The sequence below is a fragment of the Gigantopelta aegis genome, chromosome 2 (assembly GCF_016097555.1).
Source record: "Gigantopelta aegis isolate Gae_Host chromosome 2, Gae_host_genome, whole genome shotgun sequence".
NCBI lineage: Eukaryota > Metazoa > Mollusca > Gastropoda > Neomphalida > Peltospiridae > Gigantopelta > Gigantopelta aegis.
This window is the reverse complement of record NC_054700.1, coordinates 44,681,026-44,698,454: the sequence shown is the minus strand read 5'-3', so window position 1 is coordinate 44,698,454 and position 17,429 is coordinate 44,681,026. Positions and strand designations below refer to the sequence as shown.

The following is a 17,429-nucleotide window of genomic DNA, read 5'->3' as shown; positions in this document are numbered from 1 at the left end:
GTATCGACATCGTAGACACGGCCATGTTAAATTGGTGCTCACACCAATAATGGCAGAATTATCTGCCAACAACATTCTCGAAACTCATTCGGATCACATCGGCCGATTACGGTTTTTCAAATCCGAGTTCAGCGACAGCGAGTAATGCAAACGTCCTGAGCTATTTGGACTGGTTCTCAGACTGGTCATTCTGTTTAACATGTAGCGTAAAAACTAGTCTAGCCAACGTTAGGAAACAACTACTGGTTGAACGTACGCTTATTTATCGATGGAATCGGCCGAGAAGTTCCGAGTTCCGACTCCAAACCCTGAGTGAGTGCTCCGCAAGGCTCAATGGGTAGACCACTTGCACCGACCAGTGATCCATAACTGGTTCAACAAGGGCCATGATTTGTGTTATCCTGCCTATGGGAAGCGCAAATAAAAGATCCCTTGCTGCCAATCGGAAGAGTAGCCCATGTAGTGGCGACAGCAGGTTTCCTCTCAAAATCTGTGTGGTCCTGAACCATATGTCTGACGCCATATAACCGTAAATAAAATGTGTTGAGTGCATCGTTAAATAAAACAATTCTTTCTTTCGAGAGTACTCTAGACTATCTCCATGTTGGTGACAACCTGACTCAAAGTAGCATGGTTACACTTATCCATTTTAACGACATCAATCAAATAGGCATGTCCCTACGAGAAGGCAATGATGTTTAGAATGCTATGGTCACGGCAGTCTGTTGTCTGGTCAACACATTTTTGAGGGCTTTAAAATGTTTGTGAAATGCTTTTTGCAATGTGGCCATTTGTGGGAGAGGTCCACCTTGTTGACAGTCTTTTTCGAAAAGTGATCTAATTCTTTCAGTTTTCACTAAGTTATATCGGACACCGTACATAATTTAATGAAATCAAGAATAAACTCTTCATGTTTATTTTTAGACTTGAACATGGTATTGGTAGTGGCTGTTGCCTGCTTCATTTTTTATTTATTTGAGAGAGCTTTCTTTTGCAGCCACAGGTTTTTTTACTCAGGGTTCGTAGTGGTCTTTAAATTCCTTCAAAGTCTTTGAATTTGATCAAAAATATTCTTAGGTCTTTGAATTGTAATAATTTAAGTCTTTAAATTCTATAAATCATAGCCAAAGCAATGATGATATCTTTTACAGCTGCATGCATTTGATATTTTCCAATTAAAGGTGTAATCTGTCATGATGTACGTAAAAAAAAGCTCAATTTTTTTGCAATGGACAGCAATGTAAACGAACTGATTGGTTATTTTTATCACATTCTATAGTCGCTGTGTAAAGTCTTTAAAAATGGCAGGCAAATGTGTTTGAAAGTCTTTGAATTTGTTTGGTCTTTATGGCTATTAACCCTGTTGGGCAATTCCACCGTGACTGACGTTACATTCAGAGAGGTTGGAGGTCATATTCAGTGGTGTGGCTATCAAACCTGTACCGCCTAGTTCTTTATATTTTGCATCAAGCATACTGGGGTCCAAGTCTACTTCGTGACATTAACATTTTTTTTCATATTCTTTTGTATCGCTGAATGGGGATGAAAAATATTTGCGTGACTGACGTTACACGAAAAAAACATAAAAAATTACGTCAACTTTATTTTAAATTTGTCTTCAAACCGTGAAATGTTAACAAATGTTTCTGTCCTAGGTAACATGGCAACATGAAACCACATTTCTAGAAACCATTACTAAATTGGAAAACCACAACATTAAAATAATGATTACATAATTGTATGTGACTGACTATACGCGACTGACGTTACAGTTTGTCCAGAACGCTTCAATGTTTTATAATTGGATTTGTACTAATATAATGAGGTGAAATGCCCACCATTTCAATTACATACATCTTTTACAACAAGTTAGAGGTAATAAGTAGGTTTGTCTTGTTTGTGGTAGCTGCAAGCTAGTTTCATTACAGATGCACAACTAATGGTGGCGTGAAAATTTCAAAATGGAGCTTCACTTAAAACATGGTACACATTAGTTTTCATCCTGGGGAACAAGACAATTTAACACTGAAAGTTAAACATGACAAAAAAGTTGAAAACACAAGTGCATTAATTAGGATAATTACAGAATAGTCACTTGACAGTGTGTGACTGGTGTTACTGTGACTGATGTTACAGTTGAATATTAATTCAGTAACTGGAAAAGTGTTACCAATTTCGATATATGTAAGATTTCACAGTTCATTCATAACAGAAGCATGCCATTAGACATATTAGAAGTCTTGCATTCGTTCCAATGTTACGTTAAAACTATATTGAAAACATTTTCAAAGTTACATTGCTCACTAGCGAATGATATGTACCACTGCCATCTGCCAATTAATCAAAATCAAGAAAAGTGGCAGCCCTGTGATTTCTGATTTGATCATCACTGGAGGTTGCAGCTTCTTCTTCATTTGATACTTGTGATAGAAAATTTGATCCTCCTTGGATGGCCATTGCCATGAGGCACCAACTTTTTTCATAACAGAGACCTCAAAGTTATTGTTCTGAATATTCTTGACTACTCCAGGGAAGAGTTCACCATCGTATTCGACAGCCCACCAATCATCTATTGCAATTGGTGCCTTCATCGCTTCAGCATGTTGAGCAGGTATTTTGATCACATCTGTCTTGTCGGAAGAATTGGCAACATCATTAGTCAAGAGTGAATGTCTCAACCTTGCCCTGTTTAACACGGAGGTGGTGGAACCGAGCTATACCTTTGATGGCCGGGGCATCAGCAAACACCTCATTCAACTTGAGGGAATTATTACGCCATTCAGTGTCTGTTGTCGACAGTTCTCTAACTATTATTCTTGGCATATCCTTTGCTGCCTCGACGAAGGAAGGAGCATTAGTTTCTTTGCTTCAATTGTTGATATCAGAAAGTACTGTGCATTGTGGGGAAAAATTTATGAATATACATGTGTAAGGAAAGTTTTACCTTATTTAGAATACAATAGGCCTATAGGGAAGTCAATCTATTGCCCAATAGTTTAGCCTAACTGGAGAAGAAGAAACAGTGTGAATGGCGACTTTTGGTGGCTATTTTTGCTGAAGTTTTTTACTATTTCAGTTTGTTTACTCGTTGTTTGAACCAATAGTGTATGCTTTTTATTAAGTTTAAGTTAAAATGTGAGGAAATCTAGGGAAAAGGTTAAATATATGTAGAAAGAATTCAGTAAGACCTAGTTATAGCTCACTGGTTGAAAAGTGACTGACGTTACAGCCCCCGTTTTCCCGTGACTGACGTTACATGTGACTGACGTTACCAATTTTATTCCACTCTCACGCTACATTCATATAATATCAAGGACTGATGGGATTTTTTTACGGTTTGCCTTGGCAATCGGCAAGAAAATTATGAATGACATGTTGGAATACCCTCAGATTTGTTACTTTTTTGTAACTTGACGTTACAGTGGCAAAACATTTTTCTATGAATTATATTTCAGTCTCTATGCTTTTTGTTGACTGTTTCTAACTATTTGGTGTTTGAGAGTCAGGGTAGTGACATTACAAATCTAATGAAATATGCAGAATATTGCTTTACATTCAGGGAATATAGATAGGCCTAATTTACCCATATTTTTGTCAACTTTTAAACTTAAAATATGAAATGTTTGCCAGTGGCGTGTAGTACAAAAAGAAAATTTGTTTTAGGGAAAACTATTGTTGTTAGTTAAATTGGGTAATTAATCTATAGATTTCAATCATTTATTTCATTAAATTATGAATATTATTTTTTGGCATCAAGTCCTCTCCAATATGGAGTTGCCCTGTTACTTTTGATGTGATCTTTGATCCTATCAATGTGTACATAATCAATGCTATGGTGACAAAATTTACAAAGCAACAGGTACATGTCCTTACTAAATTGAGAGACTTGTATCAGGAGTGACTTTTGCAACTGGTAATGTACGGTGACACTTTATTTTGATCAGGGTTCGCACAGGTGCTTGAAAGTACCTGAATTTTGTACATGTATTTTCAAGGCCTTGAAAACCTTGAAAAATCGTATTTTTGTGAAAAGTCTTTGAAAAAGTCCTTTATTTTCCCCTCCTGAAAAAATAGGAAACATGGCTTTCCTAGCTTTAGTAAAAAAAAATTGAATCGTTTCCGTAGGTTTATTTATGTGTCAATCCAAAACTTCTTTGTCATTCCCGCCAAATATGTACTTCGGCTGTCCACGGAAATTAAATATTCACAAATACTCTTCTCTGATTGAGTCAAAGTATTTGCGCATGCGGATGTGGTCGTTGTGCATCACAGTGTATGGTGTATGAAGCTATCAGAAATGCAGGTGGAGTGAAGCATGTTAAGATAACAAAAAGTATGATACAGTATGCCAAGGCTTCAAGGCAGGCATACCAGCAGCATTTGGAAATGGTGAACGAACAACAAAAGAACAGTGATAGAAACTCGGTGAAGCGTAAAAACTTGGAAGAATTGACCAGGGAAAAGAAAAGGTTGTTTGCTGATGTTCAGACTCTTGAAGCGTCATGTGATGATGTGGCTAGAAATGCTATTACGGAAAAACATTCCAAGTTGGGAGGGGTTAAGGACTCCATTCAGCAGACCATGGAGTGTCAGTGAACACTTGAAATAGTGTATAATTATATGTGCAATGATAATCTACTTTTTATTACTAGGTAAATTTATTTAAAACATGTTTTTATGTCCTTGAAAAATGAATTTAAATAAAAAATGAATTTAAGTACTTGAAGAAGTCCTTGAAAAGAATTTTTTTTTCTCAAACCTGTATGAACTGTTTCATCCGCCATATTTAAAAAACATAATTTTGTGGTATTACAAGTAGACTAAATGTGAAATGCTTCAATACAGATTAACGAATATGCCTCAAAGTTTTACAAAATTGTGTTTTCCAACAAAAGTGTCACATAATCAGTTATGCTTATGAATCGTAATACGTATTTTTTTTAAATGTCAAAATTGAACTTCCTGGAAATCTTGTTATATAATCAACATTCCAAGTTAAATTTCACTGCATAAACAAAGTGACCTGGGTAAACAGTTACATGCTTTGTTGCAAGCTTATGGCAGTTAAGCCTAAATTCAATCTAATTAAAATTAGCTCCACTATTACATGTGGATCTAAAGACAGCCAGTTGGAGCTCATGTCCACCAATCAAAACCTTACTTGCAGAATCCTGCCAGTGATTTAAAAATAATTTGAAAAGATTCCGAATTATCCTGAGGGTATACGACATGTTTCGTGTGAATTACGAATGCCTTAAAACATGTTTTATTTTATAAAATAAATAATTTGTAATGTAAAACTGAAGACTGATTTAGTTTTTTTATATTTTATAAATAAATAAATAATTTTTAATGTAAAATTGAAGACTGATAACCCACCCCGTACGTATTGGTATGGTTTGCTGTACTGCGGCCACTAAAATAAGACTCGTCCGATATTTTTAGAATTTGTATGCTCCCAAATAACGTTATAAAAGGCGAAGTGTGATTGGTCAATATTTAAATTATTATTTACAGACGAAATGTTACCTGGACATTGGGGACTACGCAGTGTTGTTAGTTTTAAATCACTGGCAGGATTCTGCAAGTAAGGTTTTGATTGGTGGACATGAGCTCCAGCTGGCTGTCTTTAGATCCACATGTAATAGTGGAGCTAATTTTAATTAGATTGGCCTAAATTCCAAGAATGAACAGTTCTTCTGAAAGTGCTACGCCTACAGTACGCAGGGCTCGAAACTCGCCAAAAAATATGGTGGCCCAAACAATAATAATGGATGTTGGCAAATTATGGTAAGAGACCCACGAGCATGATTTTAATGTGAAATAACAATCTTAATAGTGGCTCATACACATAGTTCTAAAGAAGATCGTCCACATAATATTATTTGGGCGACTAATGCCATGATTTAAAATAAATATTTAAGTCGCCCAAACGGGACATTGGTCGCATTTTGTCTACCTGGCCACAGGCCGTTTTGAGCCCTGAGTACGGTCCACGAAAGTTGGCATACAAAAACACTTTGCATATGTTATCAATATTGAAACTACCAAAAACATTTATAATGGTGCTTGAACCAGAAATACAACATTCGAAGGTTAATTTTTTTAAATCTCCGATTCCGATAGTTATTAAATTCCGCGACTCCGTCCATTTTTTCATGATCGCAGAAAATCATCCCCTGTAGCCATGTTTCTCATACCAATGTTCTAACTTTCATATTGTTGTGGTAACCTATAGGTTACCAGGCTATATTTTGTGGTAACCTGTAAATGGGTTACCAGACACCATGCTTATTTCAATGCCTGTAAAACCCTGGAGACAAAAACAGTTGCACTGTTTGTTTTTGCAGTTTGATTTTGTTTATATGTTTTTGTTGTTTACAGAAACGTTTTACTTACTTTCAGCATATGGTGATGAGTTTCCGTGTTTCCGAACTACAAGTCCTGTTAGGGTTTGCAGGAAGGAACAAAAGTGGAAGAAAACAGGAACTGTTACAGAGGGCGCTACAGTTAGTTCAGAAGGGAACAACAATGCCTGTACAAATCAAAATTAGAGAACTTTACAGGTATGTAAAGGTCTTTAAAAAACCCTTTTTTTTCTTTGAATTAGTGTTTATTGGTAGAAGCAGGGATGGCCAAAAGTACTCGTCTCCTCGCCACAGACAAGTAAAATTTACATTTCAGTCATCTGTGGTCCAACCAAAATTTCCGAACACAAACTGCCTCTTTATCCCTTTTGTACAGTTGCGATTTTTATAATTCCGTAGTCTGCAGGAAGCGTCATCTTTGATGGGTTGTGAAAGTAAAAAAACTATAACTGACCCCCAACCCCTCTCACTCTCTCTCTGTCTCTCTTTATCCATCTATCCCAGCTATGTACAGTGTGCGTGCACGTGTCAGGCCCCTGGATTTCTCGGAAACGATAGTTTTCGGGAAACCATGTTGATAGCGTGTCGGTATAATCACGAAACCAAACTTTCGTTTGTAAATCATGGTATTTTGCTTTATCTGTATGTACATGCAATTAACATGTAATTGACTAAATGTTAAAAGGAACAGTGAGTAGGCACATGTGCAGGAAAAATTTGTAATGGGATCTAAGCAATCTCCGGTTGAGAGAGAGTCAGACTCGCATCAAGAGTGCCAAACGCCGGAATTTCAAAGGAAGACTGAGGGTATACCCCTGAAAATTTTGAAAATTAAATGTCAGGAAATGCAATGTCCTGCATTCTATAAGTAAAATTCATCCTGAAAAATAGAGGGGTATACTTTTTTTTATATATTTAAAAACAAATATCTCTTTGGTACACTCGTCTGTTACGACCCCCCCCCCCCCCCCCCCCCCCCCCCCCCAAAGAAAGAAAAGAGAATAAAACCCGAAATTAATGTTATTCACTATGAAATCATTAAAGCAAAGTAGCTTATTATGCTTAGTAAATATATATTTGCCTGCTTCTCCCAAACATCCTCTTACATACACAATGGTGAACATATTGTAATAGCACATTCGTAACACATTTACATTCTCCATCAAAGCACATTCATAACACATTTACATTCTTTCACATTCTCCATCATAGCACATTCGTATAACATTTACATTCTTTCACATATCTCACTGGTACTCTTGTTTTTATTTTCAGACAAATCTTCAACTCAGCAAATTTAAACAAGAGACGCACAATATATCCAGGAAGCACGAGTCCATCTCAGGCAATTCCTGATCCCCAGCCTCAACCCCCAGGTGAGAGAACATGTAAGGATAGCAGGAAAGGATGTTGAGGTGCTACAGATTATATGGGGGTGGGGTACAAAAAATGGCTAGGTTTTTGCATTAAATATGGATAAAAAACCAACCCTTTTTTCATTTTAAGAAGTGACACGTGCTAATGCATTTCCAACAGTATAAAGTTAGTTTCAAAGGCTAACATTATAAAACAGGTACAGTTAGACCTCGTTACAACGAACACGTTTGTCCCCAGGTCACTTTGTCCTTATATCGAAATTGCTGTTACAAACATTGTTTTGTTTAGTGACAGACATTGATTTATTGATCATTGACTATTGGGTGTCAAACATTTTGTAATTTTAACATATGGTCTTAGAGAGGAAACCCGCTACATTTTCCCATTAGTAACAAGGGATCTTCTATATGCACCATCTCACATACAGGATAACGCATACCATGGCATTTGATATACCAGTTGTGGTGCAATGGGTACACTGATGAATCGTGTCACAAACCATTATTAGGGTCGGGACGTAACCAACCCAGTGCTACTAATGGAAAAATGTAGCCCATGAAGTGGCCACAACAGGTTTTCTCTCTCTGTGTGGTCCTTAACCATATGTCTGACATATAACCATAAATACAATGTGTTGAGTGCGTTGTTAAATAAAAATGTCCTTCCTTCCTTCAAACAATTATTAAATATATTATAATCAAGGCACATTCACTGTCATTCTAATCATTCCTTCTACGATTGGTACCTACTTCATTTACATAATGTCATAAAATAGTAGACTTGATTGTTCGAAGTTAATCCTTTAATTGAATGACTAAAGGCTTATTTTCAAAAGCAGTACACGTCTGCAAATTTTGCCGACATATGACACTGTTGCCTCGCGACGAAGTAAGGATACAAAATGGCTGTGTGTACTGCCAACATACTATGGCATCTGTGATTATGTAATGTCGTAAAGAAGTGTTTTCAGACGTCGGATGCATGTTTGTTCCTAATATGCTCTGTTGGTGTCGAAAGGTGTAAATTCCTGTGTAATGAACAGAATAACATTGATGTACGTTCGTTCTGACAATTTGTGGTTGGATGGTGTTAATGTCGTAGTAATGACGATCGTTGTAATGAGGTCTGGCTGTATTAAAAAATATATTTCACCCGTAACTAATTTTCAAGATCATATTTCAACCAAGAAATTATGCTGATGTGATTAATTGCTAGCTTTACAACTGATTTATATCACATTTATATATAATTAAATTTCTGTTACATTCATTACAACGTAACGTCATCCGATTGGTCCAGACGTAGCAACAGGAGTTTGTAAATTTTTCAATGAACGTAAAAATTACGTCGTCAGGAAACATAAGTGATGACGTCATTTTATATGGGCAAGTTGTCTTAATGAGTGTTATTGTTTGTGGATAAAAAATAATTCAAAATAAAGTATGACGTTTTAGTGTTATTATTAGCATGTATCATTCAAATTTAATTATAAGTATTGTCTGTTAATTCTTTTACATTCATCTGGGTATGAACAAAAATAATCATCCGCAAACTTATGTGAGAACGGCTTCGCAGATTCACACAGTTTGTGAATGATTTTTTTTGTTCATACCCCGATGAACGTAAAAGAAACAACAGACAATCCTTAAATAAATCTGATGTGCTATGCTGACCAATAAGTTGATGAAAATAAAGATTGAGAGGATTGATTAATTGCTCCCCATACATAGATTATGGGAAGCCATTTAAGATATTACCATATTGATACTACCCTGTCTGTGAGATGGTGCATATAAAAGATCCCTTGCTGCTAATTGAAAAGAGTAGCCCATGAAGTAATGACAGCTGGTTTTCTCTCTCAGTATCTGTGTGGTCCTTAACCATATGTCTGATGCCATACAACCATAAATAAAATGTGTTGAGTGTGTCGTTAAATAAAACATTTCTTGCTTTATATTGATACTATGTAAGTTTACATGCAATTTTCTAAGGGGAACTACATCAACTAGTCTCAGGGCAGTGATGGGGAGCTCCTCTTACCAAGCAAATTATTTATTGTAATGTTATTATGCAATGTTATAGTCCGTATGAAAACAACTTTTTGAGGTGTTGAACATGTACACTTGTTTTGTAAGAATATATAACGGTTGTTATTTTCCTTTAACGTAATCCGGTATCGCACCTGAAATGATCTATTTTGGCTCATTTTCCGAAATATAGTATTCTTATGAAAAAAATGTTGAGAAGTGGAAGTGAAGCTATTATAAAATTAATGTTTAATCACATAAACATTGGGCACAGCCTATGATTTCAAATGTGACCGAGTCCATGGTATGGGTGAGGGTAATGTTTGGCATGCATCATTCAGCAAACTGTTCATGGACACAACCTCTAGACTTTGTCAGAGAGTCCTATCTGAGACGGGTGAGTCCACACCAGAACTGACTATTTATGCAAATTTATAGCTGCAAATCCTTTTCTGTTCAGTATCCAACTGGCAGAGTAAGCCATAAAAATTTTACCAAGCTGAAAACCAAGCTTATATTGAACCCCAAGCTCACTGATTGATTGATTGACTGCTGCAGTCAGGAATTATACTCATTTGCTTTGTTAGGAGCTTTATAATGACACAGTATTTTACAATAAGAGTTGGTTAATAGACAGTTTAATTGGTTATTAGTTTCTATGGAAGGAGGAGATAAACAAATTCAATGTTTGTTTGTTACATTCACCAAGTATTTCATTTAATTAAGTATAATGGTTTTTCTAAGAAGTCAGGCTAGAAACTTGAAGTCTGTTTCTACTCTGTTAACTGGTATTCAAAATACCACTCAGCAAAAAAGAAAGCAGCTTACAAGAAAGAAAAAGTTGATTTCTCGCAAGTTATCTGCTGTTTATTCTAAAAGAAGCAGTGATGTTAGGTTGACAATGGATCCTTCAAGAAAGGAAAGTGACAGCGAGACGTCCAGTACAAGCTTCAAGTGCATCAGCACTGCTGAGTTATTGAAAACTCTTCAACTTGATGACACTGATGCCGAAATGAACACACAGCAGAAAAGACGAAAAGTCACTGTAACAAGCACAGCAACTTTCAGTGTTCCTGATCCAATGACCATAAGTAATGCTTTCTGTAGTACTCAGGGATGTGAATGTTTCATGTAGGATTGATCTTTTGAATTGTCTAAATCAGTTACGTTTATCAGTTAAATGATAAATGCAAAATAGTATGTTTTAAACTCCCATTTCCACACACTCAAACTTTTTCTCTCCTAAATTATACTGGTAGGTTGATTAATTTTAGAAATAGATTACAAATTATTGTTGGCTACATATTCAGTAGTGAAGCATTGAAACTTCTTTTAATTAAATTTTCTTAAGCACTGGGCTAGTAGATATAATTTTTAACAAGCTTCACTTGGAAAAAATACTAGCCTTTGCAACGGGGGTGGGGAAAAGCCCTTTTTTTCCCTGGTCTCGGACCGATTCGCGATCTCCAAGACCGAAATTATTATTTTGAAACGTGTTTGCCTGTCCCACTTTTGTCATTCTTGTCAGTCCGAAGCACCTATCCGTGTCTATTATTGAAACAAATTTCTATTCGTCAATTGGACCAGCCTGCCCAGACATTGGTATCTTGTGCATGATTTAAAATAATAAATAAATAGTGGGCAATATGACTGGTGTTTCAGACGTCTGTGATTTTAAAGTCAGACGGACCCAGAGTTTGCAACTGGTTACAATCAAAACCTGTCAACACCTGTGTACGGAGCTGTCAGGTCAACTGTCTGAGTCCGAGTCAAGGCAAGAGGTTTTTGTGCAATACAAACTGCTTGAAATCGCATAAAATATACTGAAATAATTATAAATGTATTTATTGTTGACTATTAAATATAATGTATCCAATAATTATAAAGGACTTTAAAATTATAAAACGGTTTCCACCTTTTTTTGTTGCACGTGGGAGTGAGCAGAATATATCTTGAGCCAGTAGAGGTCAAATGTCATCCAATCGGCAACAACATTATTAATTGTTTTGTCTAAACGTGCTAGCTCAAGCTGTCGGAACGCTTCAACGTTGTCATCTTTTAGTAATTTCCATGACACTACTGAATACTCGTACTTTTTATACATATATGGGAGTTAAAATTCATAACTTTTCATAAAATTCATCCATTGTGTAAAATGTATACAATTAGTTTTTATTCGCTGATGTGATCAAACATTTTTTTTTTCTTTCATGTTTTGATGTTTATCGTTTCATGTTCATGATTCAAGATAAAAATATATAAATGCCACTATGAATTTTTTTTTAAACCCTTGTTTGTCAAATAACGCTTTTTAATTGATTTCATAATTTATATTTTTATTCCTTTCTTTTTTTCCTCCTCTCCTCTCACCCCGAACCCCCCCCACCCCCCCACACACCCCGGTAGTGATGACATTACGTGGAACCAATTGACAATTTTATTCCACACCCCTGCTCTGCAGGAGATGTTAAATATGTCATACATTTGATTCAGTTTTAAACGTACATTTATAGTTATTTTAAAATTTTAAATTGTGTATTAGAATATTCATATACAGATAAATACAGTCCTGGATATACAGTGAATGAGAATTCCCAGAGAACAACCACAGAAACAAATGACAGTGAATCTGTTGAAAATAACTTGCATTCTCGTGTATTCAGTTCTGGCCCCACACAAAGAAGGGTTAAAGCTACATTGCTACAGCACGTTGGAAAATTGTACAGCATTTTTCTGGAAATGGATCTTGGCAGTAAGCATTTGGGAATATTAAATGTCTCATCTCAGTGTGGACGTGTTGATCGACTGACACTTTGTTCAAATAATACACCAGGTACAGGGATTTCTCAAAGAAATCTTTTTATCAGGGTTCTGTCAGTTCACATTAATTTAGAGCTCTGTACATACACTGGGTTGGAGCTCTCTGACGAGATTGAGAAAATTAACGCCATTTTAAATATACTTTGGATGTTTTCTAGCCCATTGAATGATGCAGTGTCCATTATTAAATTAGTTTATCGGAATAGACATAATTTAAAAAAAAACCCATCCCAACCATTTACACTAACTTTTGAGAAAGAGCCTATGTTCGAATCCGTAGAATGTTTGAATAAATCCCCAAGTCACTAGTCATTTTCAAATTCTTTTTTTCACAAAGACATCTGATTTTAACTATCTTTTCATAATGAAGTGAATTGGCAAGCATACCCATAATAAATGTCTTTCTAAAAGATGACATTTTTACTGTACAGTCGAGGGCATTTAATAACAATGGTGAAAGCTGCTACAATATATTAAAAATTTACAGTGCTGCATTTCCAGAAACCCCCCTAAAAAACTTCTTTAACTGAGTCAACCAAACAACCACTTTAATTTTGTTAAATAACCCATGCCTTTGACTTTATTGAACTTGCATACATGTATTTTCTTTCAGAGGTTAATATCCAGTTAAATTGACAAAAATCTTTTAAAATCGTTAGAGCACAGTTGAATTTCTAGTCCAATGGGAGCTTCATATTTGGTCACGTGAAGTACATTTATATCCCGATAAAGTACTTCAGACATTCACTTTATAAGCGGTATTGCTGCACGAGATTTTGGCTCTGCTCTAAGACAGTTAGAGGACGAGAACAATACTTTATCGGCGTATAAAGGTAATGTCGCACGAGAAAACGCTCGGCTAATGCCTCTCGCCTTTGTCTCGTGCGACACTACCTTTATACGCCGATAAAGTATTGTTTCTCGTCCTCTAACTATTACTTAGTGGTATTTCTATAACTGTAGTGGGGATGATTTTCCGCGATCACGAAAAACGGATGGAATCGCAGAATTTAGTAACTGAAACGGAATTCGCGAATTTTTACAAATAACCTTCAAAAGTTGTATTTCTGGTTCAAGCACCATTATAAATTTTTTTGTAGTTTTAAGATTCAATATTAATAATGTACGCATAATGTGTTTTTATATGCCAACTTTCGAGGAGCACACTGTATGCCTAAACACTTCAGAACTGTTCATTCTCGGAAGTTACACTTAATTGCTGTAAGCTTGCAACAAAGCATGTGACTGTTTACCCGTGTCACTTTACACAGTGAAATTTTAACTTGAAATATAAAAATAAACATGTACTAATACAATTTTAGAATGTTGGTTATATAATAAGATTTCTAGTACATTCAATTTCGATTGTTTTTAATAATAATTATGATTCGTAAGCATAACAGATTTACACGACGTTTTCGTTGGAAAATGTAATTTCATAACACTTCGGGAATATTCGTTAATCTTTACGGAAGCAATTCACATTTATAGTCCGTCCCATGGGGAATGTCTTTTTTCATGCTATGGAATTTATTTCTGAACCGATTGTTTTCTAAATTGCACAAAAATAGCATTTTACTTTTCTTCTTACCCGTTTATACATGTAGCTCGTACTACGGGTCCCTCGCTTCAGGGGGTCCCGTGGTGAGGCATTGTGTACATTTATTTTCCCAGGTTACTTTTCCCCTCTCCCAGAGGGCATTACAAAATATTTATCTTGGGAATTAGGCCACGCTGTTATTTGTGCTACTGGCCCCGCAGATCCTTAAACCAGCTCTGAATATATAATTCTAGGCAAATATATATATATTTTTAAAAGGCTGTTTAAAAGTTAAAAAATTATGTCGAAACTGTAAACGATCGACAGAACATTGCTTACATGTAGTTTCGCTTTACTGCCACTGGCCTATATCCAGCTTGACCCAACCACATTTGAATATGTAATTTGTGCACACGGCACACTAGTTAGATTATAGAGAAACATACATGTGTAATCAAGTGAGTACTAGTAATTCTTACTTGTGCACTTTTTTCTTTGTTCACGCTTTGTAATCATACTGTAACAAATAAAATGTTGTCATGTATTTATTTATTTATTTATTAGATGAAATGAAACTGAAAGCCACACAATCAGCAATTATTTATTGTTTGAATTTAAGGGAGAATGGATCTCTTTATTATTATTAAATACAAACAATAATTAACAGTAATTAAGTTTATGACTTTTTTTTAAATGACTGGCCTCGGTGGCATCATGGTTAGGCCATCGGTCTACAGGCTGGTAGGTACTGGGTTCGGATTCCAGTCGAGGCATGGGATTTTTAATCCAGATACAGACTCTGAGTGAGTGCTCCGCAAGGCTCAATGGGTAGGTGTAAACCACTTACACCGACCAGTGATCCATAACTGGTTAACAAAAGCCATGGTTTGTGCTATCCTGCCTGTGGGAAGCGCAAATAAAAGATCCCTTGCTGCTAATCGGAAAGAGTAGCCCATGTAGTGGTGACAGCGGGTTTCCTCTCAAAATCTGTGTGGTCCTTAACCATATGTCTGACGCCATATAACCGTAAATAAAATGTGTTGAGTGCTGTCACGGGGATTCTATAATTCCCGTAACTGAATAAAACACGATTATCAAAATATCTCTCCTAACTGTATATCTATTAGATCTCTCTGTAACAGGCGGTTAAACCCTAGTATGGCTCGTCTAGGTATGATCAGAGATACGATCTTATATAAAGTATATTTTATTATAGCACGTTTAGCTCACTAGAAACACAACAAAACACAATACACTTTGGAATCTGTATTAACCTACGCTGACAAATGTACAGCCGTAGTAGTTAATTAATAACAACAATAATAACAACCCAGAACTGATCACTTAATTAGTTAATCTCTAAGTGTCTAGTTACACAATATGCGGATCACTTCACCGTGACACAACACCCACACGTGTGATAATTGAGAAACGCTTCCAGGAGAAGTTAATTAATAAAGGAATTACAACACCATTCCTAACTGGTTAAATTTTTAATTAACCCTTAACTACTCATTCAGTAACCTTGTAACACAGAATTAATACTGGTACCTATCACAATAAAGACAATAACCTACAGTTTACCTAGGTCTTCTAAGATGACTGGCTAAGCTTTATATTACCAAATACTCGTATAAATATAGACCAGTAAGACTACGATTTACTTCGTCAGATGACCGAAGACACTGTCTAAAGAATATTGGTATAATACAGTATTAAAATATTTAAAAGTCACATCAATCACATCAAGGTTATACACAGAGCAGAAATGATATTTACCAAAGTCCACACGGACTACGTTCCCGGGAAGCGTTCCTTTTTGGTTCTCATAACTCTAAAAAAACTAGCTATTTATTATAAAATCAGAAATTCGCCTGGGGGTACAAGGCGGTACCTCCCCCTATCATCTGATATTTCCACCGCGACCAAGCGGTATTATTTCTCTCTGATCGTCAGACATCGTCAGCCATCGTCGCCAAATCACGGGTGTAAAAACTGCACTCGCAGAGGTATTACGTAACTACTCGCCACATGGCCTCCGCACCTGTCTAAGGGTGTGTATTAGGCGTACCGATCGAGGACCGTCGCGCAGAAGTATTACGTAACAAGTGCACACGACCCTCTAAAACAATTAATATCGCCACAGGCGAAAAGAAATTAAGAGAATGTACCGTCACAAGTGCGTAGTTAAATAAAACATTTCTTTCTTTCTTTGTTTTAAATGCGGCTTAGTTAAAGGTGCGGTTTATGTACGGACGAAGGTCGGAACTTTGTCTAAAACCAAGTGATGCGTGTAATAGGCTAGAAAATATGGTACATCACTTTTTTTTTCTTTATTACTGGCAAGTAAACATCATTTAACTTCTTTTTTTTAAGTTTGTGTCAACAAAAATGTTTACAGGTATTTAAAAAATAGCAATAGCCAACAAGCTCAGCTGGAACAATAAAACATAAATGGATATAGTTTATAATAATAAAACATGACACTTAACTGAACACAAAAACGGAAGAAAAAAACCGGAATTTGCTAAAATCTGAAACGGAATGTGGCAACATCTGAAATGGAAAATCATCCCCTCTATAACTGACAGTGTAATTTGTCTTTATAATATAGGATAGTGTGCCTGTATCTTGTTACAAAAAACTACTCAAGATTAAAATTCATATAAAGATTCTATTTATGTATTGTGATATAGATTGTTAATTTACTAAATCATTACTTTTATAACATTATTAACATACTTTATACCTGCTGTTTTATTCACCCATTATAATCCTGATGTTTTGGCACCAGACCAAAATGCTACTTATTAACACTAATATAAAAGTATTTCATCTCATTTACAATGGTCATTTAAAATAAACAGTTTTGTTTGAAATCTTGACAAAAATAATGCAAAATGTTCTCGAATTGTTACCATCGAGTACATGTATAAAATTAAATTTCAGTGATAACTCCGAAAGAGTTATACTACCTACTGTTTTGATTGTGGTTTTACATGTTTTGTTTTTATCGTGGTCAATAGCATGGCTACCTTGTTGCACTATACTTGGATAGAAATATATTCTGTGTTACATGTATCTTATAGATGACTAATTAATATTTATGTACCCATAACACACTATATGCTTCTGCAAATATTTTAGTTTCGCATTCTTAACTGGCTTAATCGTGTTTTTTTCCGTTTCTTTAACACTGCTTTGAAACATTTTGTTTTTGTCAGAACAGCTTTGAAATGGTTCTTGGATTCACAAAATATAAGTTTTAATTTTAATCAAGTTATTTATGAATTCATC

The 17,429-nt window shown here is 35.6% G+C and overlaps 1 protein-coding gene across 4 annotated transcripts in view; it reads left to right on the top strand.

Annotated features, from left to right (window-relative positions):
• Positions 1-17,429, top strand: part of LOC121386175 (E3 SUMO-protein ligase PIAS2-like) — a 53,826-nt gene that overhangs the window by 2,109 nt on the left and 34,288 nt on the right. For all 4 annotated transcript variants that reach the window (XM_041516991.1, XM_041517010.1, XM_041517001.1 and 1 more), the window contains exons 2-3: positions 6,406-6,566; positions 7,644-7,744. In XM_041516991.1, coding sequence (XP_041372925.1) covers positions 6,406-6,566; positions 7,644-7,744 — 262 coding nt within the window. The remainder of the gene's footprint in view (positions 1-6,405; positions 6,567-7,643; positions 7,745-17,429) is intronic.